Source organism: Balaenoptera musculus, chromosome 10, assembly GCF_009873245.2.
Source record: "Balaenoptera musculus isolate JJ_BM4_2016_0621 chromosome 10, mBalMus1.pri.v3, whole genome shotgun sequence".
NCBI lineage: Eukaryota > Metazoa > Chordata > Mammalia > Artiodactyla > Balaenopteridae > Balaenoptera > Balaenoptera musculus.
Genome location: NC_045794.1, coordinates 58,179,426 through 58,206,352, shown reverse-complemented (window position 1 = coordinate 58,206,352; position 26,927 = coordinate 58,179,426). Strand labels below are relative to the sequence as shown.

The 26,927-nt window shown below is 36.4% G+C and overlaps 2 protein-coding genes across 2 annotated transcripts in view; one reads left to right on the top strand and one right to left on the bottom strand.

The window, feature by feature from the left end:
- Positions 1-440: 440 nt before the first annotated feature.
- Positions 441-13,505, bottom strand: THAP2 (THAP domain containing 2). Its single transcript, XM_036864923.1, is given in 9 exon segments — positions 441-3,885; positions 3,888-4,015; positions 4,018-4,101; positions 4,104-4,133; positions 4,136-4,222; positions 4,225-4,264; positions 7,049-7,244; positions 12,985-13,000; positions 13,003-13,505. Coding segments are annotated over 9 exon segments (702 nt in total). The 5' UTR covers positions 13,073-13,505; the 3' UTR covers positions 441-3,834.
- A 134-nt stretch (positions 13,506-13,639) lies between these two features.
- ZFC3H1 (zinc finger C3H1-type containing) overlaps positions 13,640-26,927 on the top strand; it is a 47,364-nt gene continuing 34,076 nt past the window's right edge. Inside the window, 5 exon segments of the mRNA XM_036864922.1 lie at positions 13,640-14,395; positions 14,397-14,462; positions 14,464-14,551; positions 18,315-18,731; positions 25,462-25,526. Of these exon segments, the coding sequence (XP_036720817.1) occupies positions 13,952-14,395; positions 14,397-14,462; positions 14,464-14,551; positions 18,315-18,731; positions 25,462-25,526 (1,080 nt within the window). The 5' untranslated portion in view covers positions 13,640-13,951.

The window sequence follows — 26,927 nt, the reverse complement described above, 5'->3', positions numbered from 1 at the left end:
CCGCGGAGCAACTAGGCCCGTGAGCCACAATTACTGAGCCTGCGCGTCTGGAGCCTGTGCTCTGCAACAAGAGAGGCCGCGACGGTGAGAGCCCCGCGCACCGCGATGAAGAGTGGCCCCCGCTTGCCGCAACTAGAGAAAGCCCTCGCACAGAAACGAAGACCCAACACAGCCATAAATAAATAAATAAATAAATAAATAAATAAAAAACAAAAACAAAACAGTGCAAATAAACTATGATGTATGTTTAGATATAATTTGAGCCATAATAATGAAAATGATAATCCTCTTTTAGGCTTTACATATCTTTATTTTGCTTACAGTTTGCTTCAGTTTAAGGAGGCGGACTTCTACAGAAGTATTTTAGGGGGTCAATTAGGGGATGGATTTCCACAGAAATGTTTATGTGCATATTTTAGAAATAATAGGCATGACACTAATTTCCTTGGAAAAGTTTTTAATATCAACATACTCAGAATACATTTTTTTGTGAAAACAATATACAATTGTTTAATATACATTATAAAATCATTAATTTTATGAAGTTTCCAACTGTCTAAATACTAAAAGAATCCCATATTCTGATATAAAGAGGAACCACTTTCTATATTATACCAAAATTAAAATTTACCTGTATTCTAACATTGAGAAATGAGATTAGAAAAACCCAACATTATAAAGTCTACCTAGAAGAGATCAACAATGACTTCACAGACTGTCTTTACTGTATATATACACACAATATTTTTTATTTTAGTTTTTTGAGACACATAACCTGTCCTATTTTAATGATTTATATATTTAACAGAAGGCTATAATGTAACCTTAGATTTCCTAGATTACTGCATTTCTATCCCTTGTGCCAGCTGACACATTATAAATGTCTGAATGAATAAATAAATTACATTAACAAGGATTTCTTCATCTATAAATTGAGATAATACCACCTACCACACAGAATATATGTGAAGAACAAGTAAGAGAACTAATTGGTGCCATAGTGCTTTGTTCACTTTAAGACTCTGAGTTAAAATTATTTTAAAAAATTCGTGATAGTAGGGTTTGTTGTTTAGTAAAAATATCAAATGTCAAACTCCAGTCTTGGCTTTGATATAGTGTTTTACTTACTTATGTTTTCCTTTTAACAAGATATCATTAACAACAAATTTGTTCAGTGTTCATTTTAACAGGAAAAAGAAGTCTTACAATTCATTAAATAAACACTGTATGTAATTCAGGTCAACACCCATGTCCTTCTACAAAATCTCCTTTGGTAAGTCATTGTAAGAAGAAAATCTGTTTGTTTCAAAAGAAAACTGGTTTATTGTAAAAAGGTCTAAAGTCTACACGTTCTCATTAAATTCCAATTCAACAACATTTACCAAAGCGCTTCACACATACTTCTTTCATAGCATTTATCATATTGTATTATGAATAATATTTGTTTCTCGCAAGAGACTTTGAGCAACTTAAGGGCAGGAAATCATGTCATATTCATCTTTATATCAAATTCTAGCCTTTGGCTGGTTCTTTGTAGGGGTTAGTGCCTGGTAGACATAGAATGAATGACAGGCATAGAACAGAGGATATGTGTTGTGTCAAAGCAGAGGACAAAGAACTGTTATAATTTTGATTAGTTTTATGGTCTACGAGCTAAGTGATAAGTTTATCAACAGACTGAAAACAGAATTTTAAAAGATTCCTTTTACGTTTTTCTCTATGAATGAAAGTAGTTTTAAGGTAGACAGATGTATGTTAAAATAATTTAATGCAGGGAGAGTTTGGAGCATGTTATTGGAACAGTAACATGAAAATGATATGGAAAAAAAACCAGCAAAAATTTTTACTTTAGAATTACTGAGTGGTAGTTTATTCAGTGCTCTCAAATATTAATAAATGAAGTCTAAGTAACTTTGCCAAAAGCTTGTTGTATTTATGATGCTTTATTTTGTGATTTAAAAAATGTTATATTAAGATATCAGGGTATTATTGTAGATGGGAATCAGCTGCATTAGTGTTTTGTTTTGTACTGGGGAGGGGCGGTGAACCACATGAGAGTTTATACTTGGGAAACATAGTTTATGTTTAAATGATTATTTTGCCCAACTTATTTTTGAGGTATAAAATAGAAATGGTCAGTAAGTGTTTGCTGATGTTTATGTTTCAAACCATATAAAGTTAGTTGAAAACATGTAATGACAATTCCAAGGAGCTACATCCAATATTAAAAATAACATGACATAAAAAAAAAAAGATAACATGACTAACAAGGTTTACATTATACACAAAAGAATTTTCATAAATATTTATTTAAAGTGCCTGATGACTAACTAAAGAGGACGTTTCCTACTTTGCCTTTGTGCATCTAGTTGCTTGGAAGGCATTCCTTATTAAAAGAAAGGGTGGTAATAATGTAAAAAGACTTTTTGCTAGGATCTCAGCACATGTTATAAAAAAATTTTTTTATCACCAAGTAGCCATTACCTTATGGGAAGGATTTACAGTAATATGTGATTATGTATATGCTACTTTCATATGGCAGTGTCAGAAGCTCAAATCAGGCCTGGGTAACCTGATTGTACATAATAAATTTTTACATGATTTGACCAAAGCTGTTTGAAGGAAAGCGTTCTTATTAAACATTTATCTGGTAAATAAGGCAAACCCTTTAACTGTTCAAGTGGAAACTATAAGAATAGTTCTGATATTCTATTTTGTAAAATAATTAGGCACTTGCATAGCTTTATCAGAGACACATGTATTTTATAGAGATCTACATTCCATTTCCCTTATGCAGTATGGTAGCTCTATTTGACTCTCACTAAAAGAGGAGATAAAAAGCAAGCTGATGTGTAAGATAAATTGACTTCATTTTAGGTTATAAGTTGTAAAGATATAATATGGTAAGTACTTTTCTATAATTCGATTCTATTGTGGGTTTATGGAAAAAAAAGAAAGCTTAAGATTTTGGTATCAACACACATGGGGACAGAGAGAGTATTCCTAACATGGACTGTGTAGCATGTTTGCCTATTAATGTATCAGTTTGAAATCGAAAATGTAATATTTTTATTATGAGAATAAATGGGTATACATTTATCTTTTTGATTAAAGTAAAAGCTAGATCTCAATCTCTGTTATTTCATAACATATTTTCTTAGAAGGTGAATATAATCAGCTACCTGTTTTTAGTAGTCTGAATTACTTGGATGATGCAAGGGTACTTCACATTTGAAAATACTATTTTCAAAATATTTTACAAGCTATTGCAAAAGCTAATTTTGTTATGAGGGAGGCCATGATTAGCTCAGTTTTACTGATAAAAGATATGAAAAGTTTAAATAAAAGAAACTTGCCCTGTACTTCAAGTTTTTTCCTAAAATTTTTCCCAATCACAGTGCCAATAATAATAATTTTAATTAATACAAAATCCAGCAGTTTTTAAAGTTTTATTTCATGTTGGTTAACTCCTACTAGGCAAATTACTTAGAATGTAAATATCCCAACTTTGGTAACAGGAAAAAAATTTTTTATAATATAAATTAAAAACATTACTTGTGATAGACTGTTCTTTAAAGAAGTTTAAAAAGACAAAAACACAAAACACTTTATAAACATACAATTTCCTAGAAGAAATTTTAAGTACATAATTCTCACATAAGGCACTTCCATTCTCATTCAAATAAGTTTCATAAGAAGTTCTCCATTTTTTTTTGTAATCAAATCTTCATAAATAAATTATGCAGTAATGTTGTTACTTCAGGTAGAACTTTATTAAATACCCCAATTTTGGAATAATTTCCTTAAATATCTTACCTTTGAACAGAATGAAGTTCAAGCATCAATCCTAATTGAAGGTTCTTTAGTCTGTTTTTGGATTAGAGAATTGGTAACGTTTTACCTTGTTGATCTTGTTTCAAGAATCTTGAAATCTTCCAAAGGAAGACTGTTAAGGCAGTTGGTAAAATGTGTTCTGATGTGCCCTTAAGTAATATATTATTTGCTTCTAGATTCTCACCAAGCACGTGGCTTTGATCCATCTTCGAGTTGCTCTGCGTTCTTTCTGTAGGCAAGTTTTCATTTTCCTTCTTAAACTTGCTATTCCTTTTCCAGTTTAATTATCCTCTTTTTGCTTCCATAGGATTCCTAAAGGCATAACTGTGTTCAAGTAGTACTTGCTGACTACTAATGTTTGATTTTAAATTAGATGGTCCGTTTGGGTACAACTGCTGTTTTTCTTCAGAAGATTCCTTGACTTGAGTTTCTGAGCAGAATAAAATTAGAAGGTTGAACATAAATTATGGAATATCACAAATAAGTAAATTTTGTTTTGGATAACAGTATTTAAACTGCTCTTTTAAAAACTGATTTTAAAAATCTGATAGGAAACATCAGCAGTCCATCTCATGTAGTCATGGATTCAAGTTTCTCAACTGGTTGAATTAACTACAGCCACCTATTTCTTTTTGTCTTTTCTCTCCAGAGAGATAAAAGCATTGGTCTGGAAATAGAGAATGGACTTCCTAGGTCTCTTCCAAATTATTGAATGTGATTCTGTAGAGACTTAAAAAAATTCTTTGCAATATTCTAAGGCCCATATAGAATGCATTTAGACATTTGGTTAATTTGTGATACTGATTTGATCTCTCTTTTAGGTAAATACTATCCTCTCAATTTGATTAACATTTCAGACCTGTGGTCCTACTTAATACAAACATATTCCAAAGTATCAAGCTCCTTAATAGATTTACCTATTAATTATGCACAGTTATATCTTATTGATACATTCGAGGTTTTAAAATCTGGCTAGAAACTTTCTTTCCAGATCAGAAACCTGAGGACCCTTTTTTCCCTTTATCTCTTTCATTCAATTAGTCATCAAGTCCTATTAATTCTATCTCCTAAATATCTGTATCACAAATCCTCTCCTCTCCATCATTCTTTTTTTTCACTCTCTTCATTTTTTTTTTTTTAAAGGTTTTTATTTTTATTTATTTATTTTGCAACATTGTGCGGCATGTGGGATCTTCCCCGACCAGGGATCAAATCCACGCCCCCTGCAGTGGAATCACGGCATCTTAACCACTGAACCACCAGGGAAGTCCCTCCTCTCCACCATTCTCAATGCTACTACCCATATCAGGCCCATATCATTCATGTCTGGCTTGAATATATTAAAAACTTCTTTATTGATCTCTGGCTCATTTTGATCCTCACTAGTCTATTTTCTGCCACAGAATAATTTTCTAACAGATTTGATGATTTAATACTGGCTAAATTCTTCTTTACCTCCCTGTTATCTAAAGAAAAAAAATTATCTTTATATGGCATACTGTACCATTTAGGATCTCACCCCATTCTGCCATTCACCATCTTTTTAAAAATTAATTAATTAATAAATTAATTTTTGGCTGCGTTGGGTCTTCATTGCTGTGTATGGGCTTTCTCTAGTTGCGGCGAGTGGCGGTTACTCTTTGTTGCGGTGCGCGGGCTTCTCATTGTGGTGGCTTCTCTTGTTGCAGAGCACAGGCTCTAGGCGTGCGGGCTTCAGTAATTGTGGCGTGCGGGCTCTAGAGCGCAGGCTCAGTAGTTGTGGCGCACGGGTTTAGCTGCTCCACAGCACGTGGGATCTTCCCAGACCAAGGCTCGAACCCGTGTCCCCTGCATTGGCAGGCAGGCGGATTCTTAACCACTGCACCACCAGAGAAGTGCTGCCATTCACCATCTTAATTTTTACTCCAATAATATTAAACCACTTATAATTCCCAGATTATTTGATTAATTTCATAGCTTTGTGTCTTTCATTCATTCAACAAACATTTATTGAAACACAGGAATTCATTTATGAATTCCTGGGGACACAACAGTGAACAAGTAAGATAAATATGGTTCCTGTCTTCATGAAACCTACAACTGGCATTCCTTCTGTCTAGGGGAATTGGCAGGGACTCTTTTTTGATCTGTATATTCCCAGCATCTAACTTGGATTTTGACATAATGTAAAGTTTAGTAAACATCTGTTGAATGAACAAATGATCAAAATGTCAAAACAAGGTATACTTCAAATTCAATAAATATATGAGTGTGTACTATATACCAGGCACTATTTGAGGTTCTGAGGATTCAGAAATGAAATGCTTGCCCTCCTGGAGCTTTTCTAGTATCTGTGATAATTGGTTTACCACAATCTCCTCTCCCTTCTCTTCCATTCAGATAGTAACTCATGTAGATTTACAAATTTAACTGTCAAAAATAACTCAAGAAAAGCAGTGATTTTTCCTCTCTGAGAGGAAAAGATGTCTATCCTCCTTTTCAAAGCTAAACACTTTATTTTGTTCATTCCACCCCCTTCTGAACCTTTCAGTGACCCTGTCTTTCTCATCTAGCTTTTTCCCCTCTGATCAGATCTTCCCTAACTAGATAAAACATTGTTTTAATACATTCATACTATACCTTAAATTTCTCCTTCCTTTTAAATATCACTTGCTAACACTTATTTTCCATTCACTCCTCAACTCATTATCTTTTGTTCTCATCATGCTATTGCAGCTGCGCTGTGCAAAGTCAAGAACCCTCTGCTACGTTCCAAACTCCAAGCTCAAGCCCAGCCGAAATGTCTGAGCTCTATGAGGTTTTCTGTTATGCCTCCCTCTGAACTTATATTCTTTGGTGTAACTCTGGTATTCTTTGGGTGTGCTGCCCTGAAAGCACTTAACACACATTATTTGCATATAATCTTAAAATCACAGCAGAGTGATGCTGGAGGTTTCATTACGATTTCTCAGTTTTACCAATGGGTCAATTATTGATAATAGTTAACAAGGATGTAAAATTCCAATATAATAAAACAGTTTAGGTTGGGGAAAGAATACTGGAGTCAGGAGCGCTGAGCACTAATTCTAGCCTGTATCTTTATTGCAGTTTTGCAGTTTTCTTGAGGCACAGCATTCTATATGAACTTCAATATATTCTTAATTGTTCCATGTTACAAACAAAAAGGGATGGATTCTAAAAATGGTTAAAATGGCGTAAAAGCAGTATTACTTACCATGGACTTTATGTGGGTACAAAAATCAAAAATGGTTGGAACAGCATCCATTTTAAGTCGTCTAGTTTGTCCTGTTAGGTCAAAGCAGGAGGCTTCAAAGTGCTTTGAACAAAGAAAAGTATGTTTTCCTGGCACAAAATTTTTGCGCCTAACCAGGCGAACCCATTCTTTTCTTCTTTTAGGATCCAAAGGAAACCTTTAAAAAAAAAAAAAAGGCAACTCAAATTCCAACTATCACACTTCTGGTTGTACCTAAATGGTTAAAAGAAATTTTGAAAGGTAACAATTTAAAATGTCTTCCATTTACATAAAAATTTAAAAATTTCCAGTATCCAGATACTGGAACAGAAACCAATTCATGCTCATTTTTGTAAGTTGTAAAAAAGTTAATAAAAAACTAACTTAAGTGGTTTAATTTTTCAGGGTTTTAAAAAGAGACCTTTCTTCCCAAACTAGTCCTTAACAAGGGCAGTAAAATAAACAAGACTAAACTGATCTACATCAAATTTATGTAGATCCATTATAAGCAGGAATAATTTCACAGTGCTTTGATCTGCTGCTCATGTACGTGGTCAAGACAAAGCAGATCATCTACAGATTAAATTTTATCATGACAGATTCTGGTATTCCTTCCTCTGTGTTCATTATGATACTTACTACATTGCTTTGTAATTTTCCATTTTAATAAATTTCCAGTGAAATCAAAGATTACAAGTTTCTTGAGGACATGGATCATTTTATCTTTTTATCTATCTTTAACACTTACATAGTGCCTTGCAAACAGCTGGGACTCAACAAAAATTTGCTTAATTAATATAAATACAGAATATATGAATTTATAATTCACTATATTACTTCCATGAAGTTAAACTGCATATATTTTTTAAAAATGACCTCTTAAGCTATGTAGTACAGTAGAAGGCATAATTAATTACTACAAAAAGTAAAATGCTGATGACAAGCCCAGCAGGAATGTTTTTCCTTTTATATTTATTTCAGATATAAAATATACTGATATGCACCCAGTGTACACCTGTTAAGGAAGAGAAAATTATAAGGGACTAAAAGTTCGAATGGTAACTGTGTTGACTGACTTGCAAATAGAGGAATCAACATTCACATGTAATAGGTTTGAACTGAACTCTTCTTTAGTTTGACTACCTTATCCTTTAAGTATTAATTATGAACTCACTAGTACCTAAAAAGAACCATTAAATTTATGTTAGAAGATCATGTGGCTCGAAAGCCCCCAACTGAAGCTTCATTAGGTAACAGCTTTGGCTGTGTCAGATATACTAGGCTTGCTCAAATTACCAGCAGGGAGGGCCACAGAGGTGAAGGCCCAGACTTACTTAGACACCCTGCCATCTCATGTCCCTGCCCCCACTGCCCCAAACACACCCTCACCTGAGGATAACATTTGTGTGTCACTCTGCAGTTCACATGTTTTCATATATGTACGTTTTTTTGCATTTCACTAGAAATACAAGTCTCTCTAATGGAGACTTTATCTACTTGGCCTGGCCCTCACCTCTTAATAATAATGTATTCTCATCTCAAAGCTCTCTGTTCCAATATTTAGTGATCTGAAAATGTTTCCTGAGGACTAAACTAAAAACTCAGCTTTAGTTTATGAGCAAACTTCTTCTTCCTGGGACCTCAAGAACAAATAAGTACTATCAGTACTATTGTATTAGCATTTGTATAAGACTCTTCAGATATGCGAAGACTTTCTTTCAAACATTATCTTTCACCCCCTCCCCTTTTAGCTCTTTTTTAAACTAAAAAAATGTTCTAAATTATAAAACCAACATCTCCAACTGGACCTTAACGTGATCAAATTCTGCTTCTTTCTTTTAAGACTCAGTTTAGGAATCCCATGTTCCTAACAAGTTTTTTTATGATCAGAAGACTTGGTTAGATGTTCCTATATCATAGAGCACTAATATAATTGTATTCTAATTGTTTACTTTTCTATTTCCACCACTAGATCACAGGTTTCTCCTGGTTAGGAGCTGTTTTTTCACTACTTTTTCCTGTTAGTAAGCATTCAATGAACTTTTTGAGTGAATCAATGAATATACAAAGTAATGGAGTTAGTTTGGCATTACTAAATAATCTTTAGATGATATGTGTTGAAATAAAATAAGAATAATCAATAATTTTATATTTGATTTTAGATAATGTTTTATACAGTATTAACCTTAATCATGTTTTTGCACGTGTTGTTTGGATTTTTCTCAGCAAATTCAAAGGGTGGAAGAAGCAGCCCATAAGCTGAATTTAAGTAATAATAAATCATGCAAATATTAATTAAAAAAAATTAACGTGGTGTTAATAGATGGATATATTCTTGTTTACACAATAACAGAACCAGGCTTTCAGAAACATTAGATGTTTTGGAAAGTCACTCAGTATTTTAACAATGCTATTTTGCTTGGGTCTTTAATAGCTGAATGCCTCTTACATTCCAAGCACTGTCCTAGGCACTGAAGACATAGTGGTAAACAAAGTTGATCTACCTTTATGATATCTACCTTCTATGTGGGTATACTGTAATGGCGAAGGTAGAGAATCAAATAGCTTGATGTAGTAGAAAAGAGTGGCTGAGAATAGTCTCTGTAATCAAACCAGGTATCAATCCCAGCTCCTTCACGTAATAGCTGGGTGACTTTAAGAATGTTGTTTAACCTTTATCATCCATAAAGTGGAGTAATAACGGTACCTGGTGTGGTTCTAGGGATTAAATGAGACATTGTGAGTAAATGCTTAGCCCAATGCATAGTACGTGGTAAATACTAAATAAATGCTGTTTATTATTATTATAAAAGTAATTACAAGTGTCATGAGTTTATAAAAGGGTAAGTACAGGATTGCATGGAACCATAAAACAGGAAGAGCTAATCTCGTCAAGAGGCCTTAAGACAGTACGAATTAGCTAGGGAAATTAGAATGGTAGTAGTGAAGAGTGTTAAAGAGTATCTTGGGGACGGGAAGAGTGTTATGACAAGAAACGAAGATGGAGGACTTTCCAAGTTAAAGAGTAATTTTGAACTTTATCCAAAATGGCATTGGTAAGCCATTAAGAGGCCTAATTTAGAGCTGTGAACAGAAAATGTTTTAACTGGTTGTTAAACACAGCCATTATTAAAAATTAAATTATGTAAGTTTGCATTTAAATAAATTAAAAACAAAGGTAATAAGTACTAAAAACCCATCACTTCCTAATTATTTTACTGTTGTCTATACTCTTCAGGTTACTTATGTCTGTTACACCTGTATGGAATAAATGCTATAGAATAGGGTAGTATTGCACTTTTCTTCCCAACTCCATGATCAGTGATGTCATATTGGTAGCTTATAACCAGTTATGGTGGGACTATTTATATCATGGAAATTGGACAAACACTACAAATCAGGGCTTTCCCCCTCTCCTGGAAATCCTGTTGTTAAAAATTTAGCAACACACTATTGATTATAGAAGAGCAGTTAGGAGTGCATGAATGGAAGCAGTGAACCAGTTAAAAGGTTGTTGTAATAATCCAACTGAGAGGGAATGGTGAGAAGTCAAGGGAGGATGACCTCCCAGTTTCTGGGTGGATGGTGTTTCCATTTACTGAGAAAGGGAAAATGGGAAGTGGTGTAGGTTTGGGGGAAGGGCAAGTTCAGTAGTACAGTTTTAGTACGCTGAATGTGAGGAACTGAAGAGACCAGGGAAATAACTGAGACACTTTACCGACAGGTCTAAAACTCATTAGAGAGAGTTGGACCAGAGGTATTGATTTGGGAGGCATTAACAGGTAAATGTTAACCAAGACCACAGGAACGGTTGCAATCCTTTTGATAAGAGTGGGAAGACCTTGGTTAGGGGGTGGAGTGGCAGAGGAGACTGAAGTTAGGCCAAAAAAGTAAGATGAAAATCACAAAATTAGTGTCAAATAATTCAAAGTAGAGAGTATTTCAAGGAGGAAATGATCACACGCCATGAAAAAAGGACGTTGGAGTGACAACTTATGTTAGCAAGAACAGTTTCAAAAGATTATTATTGGCGACACTTAGACTGGAATGGGCTAAGAGATAAGAAAAATGGTGACAGTAAGTTTAGGCAATATAAGCTGTACATGGGGGAAAAGAAGTCTACCAATGTCCTAGGAAAGGAGTGAATAGTGTTAATTATGAAATAGGGATTAATTTTATTATAATGTTATTTTAAGACCTAAACTTCTGGGGTGACACAGGAAAATGTTAATTTCATAGCAAGCAAACAGTCAAACACGGAAAGGAGGTATGTATGTTAGTGTACCACCGTGCATCTCCTAAACATTCATTATTGGTACCTTGAATCCTCCCTCCCCCTATCTTCCAAATCAAATGACCATATATGGTAGTTTCTCCTCAAACATTTCTCAAGTCTGTCCACTTCTTTCCATCTCTACTGTCAGTATCACTGTAGTCTAGGCCACTGGGTGGATTCTCCGTTGCTTTACTACAGGTTCCTAACTTTTTTCTCTATCAACGCTCACCTCTTCTCATCTAGTGCTGATTGTGCCAGCAACAGAAGTACATTTAGTTCAGTTGACGCTGTAGCAGGATATCCCTGTGAAATAGTAGGTGCATTAACATTCTGTAATAAGCTCCTGTCAAATTAATCTCTTGCTGATGCTTGACCAGCACTTTAAGTAACACTGTAATTCTCTGCACTGCAGCCTGAGGGCTTTTTAATATACAAATCAATTCACGCCATTCTTTTTAAGCCCTCCATGGCTTCTCAAGTACTCATTGGATAAAACAGAAAATCCTTAAAGTATCGTACAGGACCAAATCTATGTCATCTTCTGGTCTCATCTGAAATTTCACATCCTTTGAGAAGTGTTCTTTGACTTTCCAAGGCTAAATTAGAGACCCTGAAGGTCTTTTCTTTGGCACTTGACCACAATTATTTATGTTGGTCTTTCTCATTCCAACTCCAGGAAGGTTAAGACTTTCTGGATCCCTAGCACCATGTCGGGCAAAGAAGAGCTGGTACACATTTGATGGATGAATGAATAAAGGCACTACATTTGCATGAAGTAGATGAAAACAGAAACACACAAGATTTTTTTTTAAGTGGTAACTTTAATAAGTGGGTACATTTTGTCATAATGAAGTAGAGATAAAGGTCAAGGATATCATTTTCTACATTCTAAGATCTTATTAAGTTGTGAGGTGTATAAAATCAGAACTGTTTGTACTTAACTTTTTGAATGCTTCTTTTCTTCAGGCATATGGCAGGCACTTGCAGAGAAGGTAAACATTTACCAAGTACTTATTATGTTTCATGTAGGGGTTCAAAGCGCTTTCCAGAGTTCTGATTGACAGAAATAAAGAATTTTTGATTGCTCTTCCAACAAACGAGGCAAAACATAACCTGGTTCTTTTTATACTACTCTGTTCTAGCAAGAATAAGAAGCTTATCTTTTCCACTTTCATTAACATCGCTTAATTCCACGGCTACTAATGATGATGACTAATTCCTACCGCAGAGTTACTAGTGCGTGACTATTTGAAAAATTTAATGCTTCCGTGTCAACCCAGCTAGTGAGAATTGACTCATTATACGGGAACGAACACAGCAGGCTTTTCAGGTGATTGCTGACTTGAAAGGCAGATCTCGCTTCCTGTTATGGGCGTCACTAATATCAAAACCTGGTCTAATACACAGGGAGTAAAAGAGTAGAAACTTGGCTCTCTTTTACAAAGTGAGTAAACCTTCCCCGAAGGGAGCGAAAAATTGGACAGATTTGAGAAACCACACAAAGGGCAAAAATGATGCGTCCCTGCTACTAGCTGCTAGCTAGCGAAGTTATTAGAGTTAGTAGAATCATGTTCTTTCCACACAAGCGATACCCAGTCTAGGAACTCCCGTTTCCGTCCACCCCACTCCCTGCCCAGGTTACCTGTGGAAGCTGATTTAATGTGCTTGTTGTAGGTAGTAGCACAACCCGCCGCGGTCGCAATGGTCGGCATTTCCCTTTCGGCCCTCATTCGGCGCTGTCTTAAGCCTAATCTGAGGCGCGGGCTGCTACGCTTCCTTCGGGAAGAGAGTGGGCAAGCGAGGCTGTGGAAGGGCCCACCCAGCTAAGCTGCGGGAGCTAGGTGGGAAGAAATGGTGTACGTTTCTGTGCGGGGAGGGGGATGTCAGCCTTCCCTTTCTCTTTATTAATATGGCGGACTTGAGCCACAGGAGCCGACAGTCCTGCAGCTCCAATCCCCTTCGTTTGCCTTCACCAACAATTGCGGACGCACCCCGTCCTCTCCCTGCCTCCCAAAAGGGAGTGGGACAACTGCTTCTCTTCAGCAGCTGTCCTCCGAGCAATTAAAAAAAAGACGTGTGTCCCTCCCATCCCCCCATTACTCTGAAACTCTCGCGGCCGAGATTAAGAACGGGCCCGCCTACCCCGCCACGCACCAAAACCCCAAAGCAGCGTCTGGAGTGGGGATGGGCCTCAGACTGGAAGGACAAACCCTAAGCGAGAGGCAAAAAAAAAAAAAAAAGACTACAACTCCCAGTGAGAATCGCGTTGTCCTAATTATTATCGCGTGAACTGGTAGCCTTGTTTCCTGTTTGCCGTAGGAAGTGACGTCACAAGCAGAGCCACTTCCAGGTCTCTTTTCTCGCGAGGCGGAAGAGTCCCGATCGCGGAGGAGCAAGGGGGCGCTAGGCCACGGAAGTGGGTTGCGACGGTCCGGCGAGAAAGAGCTGGGGTGCGGGGAAGTTGGGGAGCAGAGCCCGCTAGGTGAGCAAGTAGGGTAAGGCCGCACCGACCGGGTCCGTTGAGAAAGAAGGAAACTGAGCAGGCAGGCAGTTGACGGGCGGATCCCCGGACAGAGCGCTAAGGTTGTGTGGAAGGCGCTGCTCCCGGGATGGCGACCGCAAATACTCCGGCCCCGGCCTCCAGTGGCCTCTCGCCCAAGGAAGAAGGGGAGCTCGAAGATGGGGAGATCAGCGACGACGATAACAACAGCCAGGTACGGAGCCGGAGCAGCAGCAGCAGCAGTGGCGGCGGGCTGTTACCGTACCCGCGGCGAAGGCCTCCTCACCCGGCCCGGGGAGGTGGATCCGGCGGAGGCGGTGGCTCCTCCTCGTCATCGTCCTCTTCTCAGCAGCAGCTGAGGAATTTTTCACGCTCGCGGCACGTGTCGGAGCGGGGCCACCTCAGGGGACACAGCAGCTACCGACCCAAAGAGCCGTTCCGGTCTCATCCGCCCTCCGTGCGGATGCCTTCGAGCTCACTGTCCGAAAGCAGCCCCCGGCCGTCCTTTTGGGAACGGAGCCACATCGCCTTGGACCGTTTCCGTTTTCGAGGTCAGGCATTACCGGGGTGGGAGTCGCTGGAGTCGGGGTCGAGGAGGGGGTGAGCGAGGAGGCAAGCCGGGGGGGCAGACCTCCTCTGGGAGGAGGAGCGGATCCGGAATTCGGCGGCAGTCAGAGCTGGCGAGAGACCTCTCCACCTCGTAAGAGTTGTATCCTTAACGTGGGCGGTCTGCCCTGGGTGTGTCACTGAAGTTCCTTTAGCGTCTTATCAGGTCTATGAGATGAGTAACTTTTCGGACCGTCAGAACCGCTTATTTTCACTGTGTCAATATACTTAACGTAGGCGGTTCTTTGGTAATCCCCACCCATGTGGTCAACTGTAGCGTTATTTCTTAAATTTCTTTATTGGGTGTATTGCTTTTTAACATGAGCGTGTTATGGATGGGGGCCAAACTAGTGGAATCTCAGGCAGTGTAAAAATCAGATGTCAGGATAGGAAGGGGACCAGAAATGTACGTTTAGGTAAGAAGTAGGAGCTTCTGGTGCTAGTGCTCTGAAAAAACTTCTACAATCAAAAGTTTGGGTTAGGAGCACTCCAGGATTGTTTCAGAAAAAAAATCACGTAGGTATTTAATTTTTGAAAAGAGGGATGCTCTTTCAATAAAGTTAGAAAACCTCTGCCCAAGATAATTTTTTAACCAGGATTTGTTAGTTGTCAATTCTGAGCCTAAAAACAGAAAGGCTATTCAAGTACAAATATGTAAATTTTTAAGAATACGAAGATGTAACTTCTAATTTGTGTTGGAGAGGCAAATGTAAATAATTATAGTTCAGTGTAAAAAGTTCAAATTGAGGTATGTAAAAAGTACTATGGGAGCTTAAAGTTTTTTCTTAGTTTATTTTACTATTAGAGAAGGAAGTGGTACGTGGACTTGCCTACCTCCTGCCTTTGGCCTTCTTTCCTGTCCATTCATTCAGTACCATCTACACATACCTTTATTAATCGTTAATCTTATATGTTCGTATTAATGAACAGGCACATGATGTTGTGAAAACAAGTATGGGAAAAATATCCAGTCTGATTCTGTAGTAACTTATCAGAAATGAACTTTCTTGCTGTTTTTCTTTTCACAGATGCTGCACTTAGGATGATTGTTTTGATCTTCTGCTCATTGTTTTCCTTGTGAAGTATCACTAATCCATCCTAGAGGTGGTATTCTTTATAAGAATTTGTGAAGGAAAACATAGCTCCCAGGCCACTTTTGTGTAATGTGAGCAAACAAACTTGTAATACAAAATTGTTGTTGATTCAATTCCTTAATACCATGATTGTACTAAGTTTAATCATATTTCCACTGTATGATTGTAATAATGACATTTTACAAAATATTGCATTAAGAAAGAATAAGGGTTATTCTGTGACTCATTGCCATAATCTAGAAGTGAAGTAGCATGAGTGCAGGTGGGTTTTTGTTTTTTAAAACTTTTTTTTTTCTGTAATAATTAAGGTATGCTAGATGCAGCTTTAAAGAAATAGAATAAACCATTATTCTATTTAGATTCTATTTAGATTCTATTCTATTTAGATTCATATTCTATTTAGATATTAGATTCTATCAGAATCTAATAAACCAAATAGATTCTATTGCAGTAGTTATTTTCATTCTCATTCATTTTTTTTTCTTTTTTTTTTTCTATTTCATTTTTTTTTTCTCTCATTCATTTTTAATTTTCCTTAGAGACACTTTGTCAATCAATCTTAGCATATGCCTCCTTTGGATGGCTGCTGTTTTAAACTTTCAAATCTGATCAGAGCTAACATAATGAGACCAGTGTCTCATCAGTAGAAAGTCATTCCATTTTCACCTGCAGTTGTAAAGGTTGGCAGTTCTTTTTTTAAACCAGGTTTCAGTTAGAAATTGCATCTTGACCAATTTCAAATTAAATCTTTTAAGTGCTGGTTTCATCCTAGCTGTTCTGTATAGACAGAAGTAGGAGATTTCATTTAGCCTTGAAGGAGGTTAATTAGTCATAACTCAGTTGCTTCTCATTTTTCTGTCCTTTAGTTATTTTATTTTTTTGTTAGTATATTGAATCTTTTCCCTTTATGAATGTTTCCAAGGACTCTAGTCATATTTTTTTTTAAGTTACTGTAGCTACATTGGAAAAGTGAGATGTAAATGCAGATAGTTACATAGTTTATGTACAGAGAGTATGTAATGGTGGGGTGGGGGAGCAAGTAATTACCCGACTTCACATAGTGGGTGGCATTTGAATTGGGGTCAATTTGAAGAACAGAAGAACCTAGACACAAAGCTATGCATAAATTGTGATAAACATGGAAGAGTTGAGATTGGAAAGGAATCATGAAAGCATTATATGCCATTATAAGGATTTTGGACTCTATTCTTAGATTAAACCAAGGGATGAGATCTGATCAGATTTGTGTTCTAGAAAGATTAGTCTACCAATAGGATGGAGGATGGCTTGTGGGAGATAGAACCCTAAATGGCTATCACCAGCCAGAACTATGGGAGTGCATTAGAACGCTCAAAATTGAAAGAGACTAAGTAGAGCTCACTGGCGAGCACCATTTTTGCAGGAGTTGGAAGAGAAAGGAGTCATGAAGACTTATAGGCAAAAAAAAAAAAAAAAAAAGGAAACAAGGGGAGAGTAGAGTTATGGAAGCCAAGAGAGAAGTAGTTTACAGTGTTTAATGCTGCAGAGAAGTCAGGGTGGATAAACCCAGCCAGCAGAAGCCAGATTCCATTTGGTGGCGGAGTAAGACAGGTAATGAGAAACTAGTGTTGTTTCAAGAAACTGAGCTCTGAAGAGGAGATCAGAAAACCAGATTTACTAGAACAGTTTTGCTGCAGAACTGTTAAAGATTTTCAGTTGTAGTGCTCATTTAGTTTCTAAAATATTTGGTGGTAATTCCCATTCTTAAATTGGTCATTAGGGAAGTTTAAAAATCTTTCTAGATTGCTTGTCCCGTAAGTTGTGACACAGAGAAGAAACTATTTAGGGAACTGTAATGTTATATCGTAGCCAATTTAATGATCTATAAATGACATATTGTATTAAAACCAGGGTAAAGTACTTGTCTTTTGTTAATTTCTAGGCTGGAGAAGTGAGGTGGAACAGTTCTCATATGTATGAATTAATTTGAATAAAAATTGTAGTTTGGAACTTTGTAGCCATTTCCAACCAAGAAGTTAAGTTTTATGTATTACTATGTTAGAGAAGGAAAAAAAACAAAAGTAATTGGTTTTAGATATCCTTTTCTTCAGGGGAAAATTAGTTTAGAAGATACATTTTGAATACAACTTAAGTTTTTTTTTTTATTATTTAACTGCCTTCATTGTCTTAGTTGTATATACGTTGGATGTTAGTATACTTGATGAGCTCTACAATTGTTATCTGTTAGGTTTTTAATACAGTGTTTCTTATTCATAACTTAGTCTTAACTATTAGTTGTCAGTGTTCATTTTTTATCTCTTTTTAAAAATTTGAGACATGACAAGAAACTAATTAAAAAGAAGAAACATTTTCTTCTGATTATCTGAAGTGTAAATTATCCACATCTGTGACAAACCTTTCAGTTTCTCCCTCTTCCTTCAGAAAGGACTCTCTAACATCCAGCTCATTATGGGCTTTCCTGATAACCTGCAGAAGGAAGGATGCTATAACCTAATTAGGTGTAATACCTGTGGATACAACAGGTAATAAGTGACACTAGTGATTTTGTAAGTGGACTATTTATATGCATACTTGTTAATTTTGAAGTATGGGCACATAATGAAAGTGGGCATTAGCAGCACATATGTTAAATGGCATTTAGTAATTTTAAAGTATCAATTCATCTTCCTTGAAAAACATGAAAAAGGGAGACAATTCATCTATAGCCTAATGTGTTTTTGTTAAATTAACCGGAAAATTTTTGGAAACTGGTTTCCTTAATATGCTGTTCAGCTAAAAGTTTTGGAAGATCTCCATCAAGAAAACAGAATTATTCATCAAAAAGTGAAAACTGTGGGGAAGAAACTTTTGAAGATTTACTTTTGAAGTATAAGCAAATACAGTTGGAACTAGAGTGCATCAATAAGGATGAAAAACTAGCTTTGAGTAGCAAAGAGGAGAATGTGCAAGAAGATCCTAAAACACTGAACTTTGAGGACCAAACAAGCACTGATAATGTCAGTATTATAAAGGACTCAAGTAAAGAAGTAGCTCCTGAGGAGAAAACACAGGTCAAAACTTTTCAGGCATTTGAATTAAAACCACTCAGGCAAAAATTGACTTTACCAGGAGATAAGAACCGGTTGAAAAAAGTTAAAGATGGAACAAAACAGCTTTCCCTGAAATCTGACACTACTGAATCTAGTCAAGGTAATGGAATTTAAAATTTCAATTAGTGATGATATTCTTTTTCCTCTAAAGGGGTAACTAGTTATTTTGGTAGTGTACTTCATTGAAATGATTCTGGTGTTTTATCTGTGAATTCTTTTTGCACTTTCTACGTAGATAGTCGTATTGTTGGGTGATGACAAGTTTTGTTTCATTCTGATCTTTCACCACTTTTGGCCTTAAGTGCTGGTCAGGACTAATAATACAGTTTTTAACATAAGTGGTAGTGGGCACCTTTGTTCCCTAACTTACGGGGGATACTTTTGCCATTTACTTTTAGATATGATGTTGGCTAAGTTTTTTGTAAGAGTCCTTTATTGGGTAAAGGAGGTGTTCACCCCCACCCCAACCCCCGTTCCTTGTTTGAAATTTTCAGCATGAATGGATGTTGAAGTTTGTCAAATCTTTTTTCTTCATTTATGGAGAAGAGCATCTAATTTTTCTCCTTTAATTTATTAGTGTAATGGATTATATTAATTGATTTTTGTAGTGTTAAACCACCCTTGTATGATTGGGATAAATCCAGTTAGTTCATAATATATCATTTTTATACATCATGGATTTGGTTTGTTAATTTTTTCTTTTCCTCTTTTTTATGAATGTATGATTCTAATATACATTAAAAAGTTACCCATTTATAAACTGGTATAGTTTCTTTGAGTTTGACATAGTGCAAGCAGTTGGGTAACCATTGCCAGCCATCACTATTATAGAACAGTTTCATTAACTCCCACCGATTTCCTCATGCCACCAACCCTACTTGGTAACCACTGGTCTGTTTTCTGACCCTATACTTTTGGCCTTTTCCAGAATGTCATATAAATGGAGTCTTGTAGAACATTGCCTTTTAACCCTAGCTTCTTTCCCTTAGCATAGTGTATTTGAGATTGATCCATTGTGGTTGCATATGTTCAGTAGTTCATTCTGTTTTATTGTTTGAATGTCCCATTGTATGACTATGCTACAGTTTGTTTATCCATTTCCCATTTCAGGGACAGTTGGTTCTTCCAGTTTGGGGGCAGTTACAAAACCTCATAGATAAGGTTGCTAATGTTTTGTTTAGGGATTTTTCACGTAGGTTCATAGTCTGTAGTTTTTGTTCCTCTTTTTCCTACACGTTGTAGTATAAGGTTATGATGCTCAGAATGCGTTGGGGAGTGTTTCCTCTTTGTTCTCTGGGATAGTTTTTAAGGTTGGAAATCATTCCTGGGCTTATTTGGTAGATCTTGCTGGTAAAATTATCTGGGCCAGCCAGCATGGCTGTTTTTCTGGGAAGGTTTTAAACTACTGACTGTTTATGTTTTCTATTTCTGGTTAAGGCAGTTTAGGTAAACCATTTTTCTGTAATGTGCTCGTTTCCTGTAAGTTGTACAGTTTATACTAAGTTATCTGAAGAATCTTACCTTTTATTATCCGCAGCAGTTTATTAATTGTGTCTCCATCATCTTTTAAAAATTTCCCCAGAAATAAGTCCACAGCTTTTAAAACTCATTAATTTTTTAGCCTCTCTACTATTAACATCATTTGGGGCTATGAAACTTCTACTTAAGCTGCATCTCAGTTTGTCATTTGTAAATTTTTTTCATTCAGTTCTAAGTATTTTCTAATTTTTGGTTATTCTTTGGCCTGTAGGCTGTTTTAGAAGTGTGTTTTCTTAACTTCCAAAACACGTAGGTTTTTTAGGTGTGTTTTTTGTCATTGAATTCTAAGTCAATCACATTGTCAGAGAATGAGATCTATATGGTAGCAATCTTTTGAAATATTTGTAGAGACTTGCTTTATTGTCTAGTATGTGATTGATTTTTGTAACTGTTCTTTGTGTGTTTGAAAGGAATGTTTGGATTGTTAGATCAAGCTTTTATGTTCATATCTTCCTTCTAAGATATGAACATTTTTTGATCTGCTTGATCTGTCAATTGCTGAGAGGCTTGCTAAAATCTGCCAGTATGGTAGTGGATTTCTAGTTTTCAGTTTTTGCTTTAAATACTTTGAGGCTGGGGAATTGACTTATTATTCTCATTATTATGTAGTGATCTCTATCTCTAGTAATGTTTTTGCCTAAAAGACTATTTTGTCTCATGTTAATAGCCACACCATCTTTCTCTTGATAAGTATATATGCTTTGTATACCACTTTCCATCCTTTCAGTCTTTCTGTATCTTCATGTCCCTAATGTTACTTGTACATTGTATGGAGCTGGATTTCATTTGTACTTTAACCTGACAATCTTTGTCTTTTAACAAGAACATATAGTTTGTTCACATTTTTTCATGATTACTGATATTTGTATTTATTTCCTTTTGTTCTTTTTTTTCTGTCTTGCCTCTTTTGACTTTTTTTTTTAAATACACCTTTTTTTCTTTTTTTTTTTCTTTTACTCATTTGGAAGTTAGATACAAAGTTTTTGGTCTCATTGATTCCTTTAGGAATTCTAACATGAATTCTTATCAATGTTTAAAGTTAATCAAGTTATTTACCCTCTCCCCGATATACAAGTACCAGTATTTGCCTACCTTTGCCCATGTATTTAACACTTTCTTGGCTCACTCTTCCTTCTATGTCTAGAATCACTTATGCTTAAAATACATTTTTAAGAATTTCCTTTAGTTTGTGTCTGCTATATGAAAAACTTACTTCTGTTTACCCTATTTTAAAGACAATTTTCCTAGGTTTAGAATTCTAGATTAGTTAATTATATTCTCAGTATATTGAAGATATTTTCTGGCTTCCATTGTTGATTTTGAAAAGTCAGCTATCAGTCTTCTTTTTTTAATAAAACATTTTTTTAAAAATAAAAGTATTTATTTATTTTTGGCTGCGTTGCGTCTTCGTTGCCGCACGCAGGCTTTCTCTAGTTGGCGAGCGGGGGCTACTCTTGTTGCAGTGCGCGGGCTTCTCCTTGCGGTGGCTTCTCTTGTTGCAGAACATGGGCTCTAGGTGCACGGGCTTCAGTAGTTGCAGCACGTGGGCTCAGTAGTTGTGGCTTGTGGGCTCTAGAACGCAGGCTCAGTAGTTGTGGTGCACCGGCTTAGTTGCTCTGCGGCATGTGGGATCTTCCCAGACCAGGGATTGAACCCGTGTCCCCTGCATTGGCAGGTGGATTCTTAACCACTGTGCCACCAGGGAAGCCCAACTTCTGTCTTTTCTTTCTTTTTTTTTTTTTTTAATTTTATTTATTTATTTACTTATGGCTGTGTTGGGTCTTCGTTTCTGTGCGAGGGCTTTCTCTAGTTGCGGCAAGTGGGGGCCACTCTTCATCGCGGTGCGCGGGCCTCTCACTATCGTGGCCTCTCTTGTTGCGGAGCACAGGCTCCAGACGCGCAGGCTCAGCAATTGTGGCTCACGGGCCTAGTCGCTCCGTGGCATGTGGGATCTTCCCAGACCAGGGCTCAAACCCGTGTCCCCTGCATTGGCAGGCAGATTCTCAACCACTGCGCCAGCAGGGAAGCCCCCTGTCTTTTCAACCAGACTTCCGGAAAGGCTAATCTACGCTGACTCCTTTCACTTCACCTCTCATTCCTTCTTAACTCAATGTAGTTTGCTTTTCTGACCCTACCAGAATACTGAAACTACTCATGGCATGGTTACTTTGACCTAATTGTAAAATTCATTTTTCATTTTCATTCATTTTTTATTTCATTCTTCCATTTTATTCAAAATTTAGTTGAGCACTTTATTCCAGCCTCTTGGAAGTACATCAGTGGAAAATAGACAGTCATTTATGCCTTCATGGGCTTGCATTTTAAGAAGAGGAGACAGTAAATATGAGTAAATAACAGTTGTAGAGAGAGAAAAAGCATAGCAGTAAGTAAGTTAGGATGGAGATAGTGGGTACAGGCTGCAGTATTAATGGGTGATCAGGAGAGGCCTGGATTTGAAGGTGAGATTTAAACAAAGGCTTTGAAGATGGTGGGGGAATAGCCAAATGGGGGAAAGAGGTTTCTAGGCAAAGAGAATAAATAGCTGGAGCATTGATTTTCTGACTGTGGTCCTTGGACCTTCTTTACCTGGGAACTTGATAGAAATGCAAATTCTTAGGCCCTACCCCAGATCTGCTAAATTGGAAACTCTGGAAATGGGGCCCAGCAATCTGTATTTAAGAAGCCCTCTTGTTGATTCTGATACCTGATGAAGTTTGAGAATCACTGAACTAGAGTAATGACCCTTAGGCAGAAGGGTACTGGCATATTTGTGGAATAACAGGGAAACCAGTGCCACTAAAGAAGAGAGAGTGATGGGGAATGAGTAGTGGGAGAGAAGAGGTCAGAGATAACGGGTTGGGACAGATCATGTAGTATTTTGTAGGATGGTTTTTATTCTGAGTGAAATAGCTGTTGCAGGGTTTTGAGCAAAGGATTGGCATAATTCGTTTTAAATTCTCAAAGGATCACTGCTGCTTTGTTGAGAGTATCCTGTAGGGAGTAGACATATCTGTTATATTCAGTGATGTTTTTCTCACTAATCCTGAAATTTTGGGATTTCTGTGCTACTGTACACATCAGTAGTTTCTTACAATTTTCTGATTTTCCTTTTTTTAAAGAAAAATACTTTTCCTTTGTAACTTCTTAACTGTTGATGTCCTCACTGTTCTCTTCTCCTTGGGTGTTCTCAGTTATTATGGTTTTAGCTACCACTTATATCCTGTCTCTAGCTCAGTTTAGAATTTCAGGTAATAATTTTAAAAATACTGCATGACTGCACAAGACCAATTTTCATTTTGGAAGTATTGAGTAAGAATTGAAATAGAAATATTTTTATAGAGATCCATGACAGTGGTAGGACAGAAGGACCAAACTACATGTTTGGTCAATTAAATCATAACCTGCTTTTATTAATCTTTGTGTAAAGTTAGATTTATGGTCTGAAATTTACGGTTTGTGCTTGTTTTTCAGGTTACATTGTGCTCATTAGGTATCTGCCAGCTTAGTGGATAGTTGCCTCTATGCTCCCTTAAAGGGAGGTGCTGCCACCTTTTATAGACGAAAGAGAGCCTCATTAACTAATAGTCTCTCATGACTAATGACTCATAGTATAGGAGAAAAGTTCTTTCTACATTTATTGCGGAAAGTCTGTCTTTGTTTTTTTTCCTTGTTCATTTTTGTCTAATAGTTATTACTATTCTCTTATTCTTTGAAGTATGGTCAGTTTTGTTATAAGGTGACATATGCATTCCTGGAAATCACTACACTGCAGAATTGCACGATAAAAAGCACAGGGCTTAGGGGCAAATGGTGTTAGGGAAAACAACACTCAAAAATCTTGTCAGTGGCACATGAAAAAAGATTGGAATCTAATAAAAACGGTAATGCAGGTTTACACATTAAATGGGTAAAAATGCTTGAAATACTACAATAAATATGTCACTTTACCTTGGAAAAGACCTAAAACGTGCTTGTGGAAGTAGATCTGCAGCTTATGAGTTACTGTGAAGTAGAGCAGGGAAGGTTATTTGAAATTGAACAGTAAGTTGCAACACCAGATGGGGATGGGTGTGCATACACAGTGAACTGAAGTAGCTGGTAAATTGATCACCATGTGTGGGATTTGTATATTCCTACGTGGATCACCTGGGTGCAGCTTTCTGCATTCTTTTAGTGTTTCTTGGACGCAAATTGTACGTAAGCAAATGTGAAGTTTGTGTTGTCCTCAGATTATTTTCTAATATATCAATCATGTTGCAACAAATTCATATTTCCAAAACAAGCCTTATGGCAGAACTGACCTAACTCAAAGTTTGGTGATTGCCTTGCATTTACTTTTTCTAGGGTACTTGATATAATAATTTTTCTATGTATTGAATAAGTTGGCTATTCTTTTACCAGTAGGTCTTCTTGAGCAATCAAATTAAGATATTTGGAATACTGGCAGTGGTATTATGGAAAAAAAAAACTAGGCTTGGAGTTTAGACTTAGTTTGAATCCTAGCTTTGCAAATTCACTTGTGTCATCTTGAGGAAAGATTTTCTTAGTTTTTAACTTAATCTGTTTTAGCTATGAAAGTGCCTCTCTCAGTACTCTTATATATGTACTGTAAGTTTATTGTGTAATTTGTAGAGCTGTCATAGATTAGATAATATATACATAAGATTTTGTAATAGCTTAATTAGAAATCTGGGCCCAAGGCTGGAATTCTGGAAAATGTGTGGAAGGACTTAATTTGGTTGATACTTAACCTACTTCTGCTGATGCTTTTCTGAATAAATGGAGGACATTTCTTTTTTTTTTCTTTTTTCTACTTTTTGGCCAAGTCCCGAAGACATTTCTTTAATGAATAAATCCAATACAATCTCTAAATGTTGAATTCATTTCAACTTTTGAGGTCTGAATTAATCATCACATATTCTTTTCTGTGTTTATCAATTCAGTAATGAAGCTTTGTTTCTTGTCTATCTACTTTATAAATTCTGTTCTTATTTGAAATAATTATTTTTAGTTCAGAAGTCATTCTTACCATAGTGCAGTTTTAATTTATAATTTAATATTTTGAATTGTTTTTGCATTGTAACTTTCAGAAATGAGGCTGATGTGGAAAGTTTGTTCAGATTTTCATTCTCTCTAACAACATTCTTTCCTTTTGGTTGAGAGATTGAGAAAATGAGACCCTTTAATGAGACCATTTAAAATAAATACTAGTAAATATCATGTAGCATTTTATTTTAAATTGATTGTGGCCATCTTTTAAAGCATTCAAAGTATGCTGTTTTATTTTAAAGGATTAGAAGATAAGGAACAAAATTTAACGAGAAGAATTAGTGCCTCAGATATTCTATCTGAAAAGGTAAGATATTGCTTTGTGAGATTGGATATCTCTGTAAGACTGATTCTTGCACTGCTTTACTCTGTTCTTTTGGAAGGGAAATTCTGTCTTGTTTTTCACTCATTTTTTTTCATCATTGCTATACCTTCATTTGGATATAAGCCTTAAAGATAAGAAAATCTGGAGAGACATCTTGGAGTATCTCCACTGGGTTCAATTAGATTACATTTAATTGAAATGTTATATGTATCTATAGATAATGTTTTTGCTTTTTTGGTTTTTGAAACTTCTAGTTTTCCTCCACAGATTTTCTTTTCCTAATTTTGGGGGATTATGCTGTGTGAGAAAGCTTTGGAGTTAGACAAACCTTGACGTGGTATCCAATTCTAGCTCCTCTTATTAGCTGAGTGATCCTTGTGTAAGCTGTTTAGCCTTTGCTTGCCTCTGTTTTCTTTTCTACAAAATGAGTTTAATGTCATCTGTTCTCTGGGTTGTTGTGAGGTTCAGCAGGATAAAGTACAAGAGCATCAAGCACTGTGTTCGACGTGTAATAGGTACTCACTGGCCCAAGCCTTTTGTTTGTTGAATTAGAGATCTGAAATATCTGCAGTTTCTTCTGTTAAGATTTCAGTTGCTTTTTATGGGTAAACTGAAATGATGCAAAGAGCCTAGAAGCTTTAGGAAAGAGAGGGTCCTGAATTTAAGGATGATAATATAATAGATACACACGCATGTGCACACACACGTGCGTGCGTTTATATGTGTATGGTTTTGAATATCATAACCATAACTCCGTAGGTAGGTTGACATCTCTCTTACAGATGAACTAAGATTCATGTGCATAGATTAAGTGATTTGCCTAAAGTTACATAGGACTTAGGCATCAGAACAAGGAGTTTGAATGAGGCTCACTGCTCTTGCTGATCAAGTAGCTGCTTTAAGTAGCATATAGTTGAATGACAGAATCAGTGGTCTCTTTCATTCCAAAAGGGTTAGTAGCAAAAGATAATCAAAGACTTTTAAGTCACAGTGGAACAGTAATGATAGCTTTATTTTACTTAAGCTCTGGATCAGCACTGTCCAATAGAATTTTCTACAATAATGGAAATGTTCTATACCTGCACTCTCCAATATGGTAGCTATTAGCCACATGTGGCTATTAAGCACTTGGAATGTGACTAGTGTGGCTGAGGAAATAAAGTTGTTATTCAATTTTAGTTAAATTTAAATAGCCATACATGGCTTGTTGGTCCCATTTTTGGATAGCATGGCTGTAGGTCTTCAGTACCAAGCAGTAGAATTTGATATGTTTAAGTGACTTAGAGTAAAAAAGACTCATGATAATTTTTAAGCTCATTTGTTACATATATTTCCCCAAAAAAGGAAAGGGTAACTAAACTATATCCTGGCTTGGGTAAACTG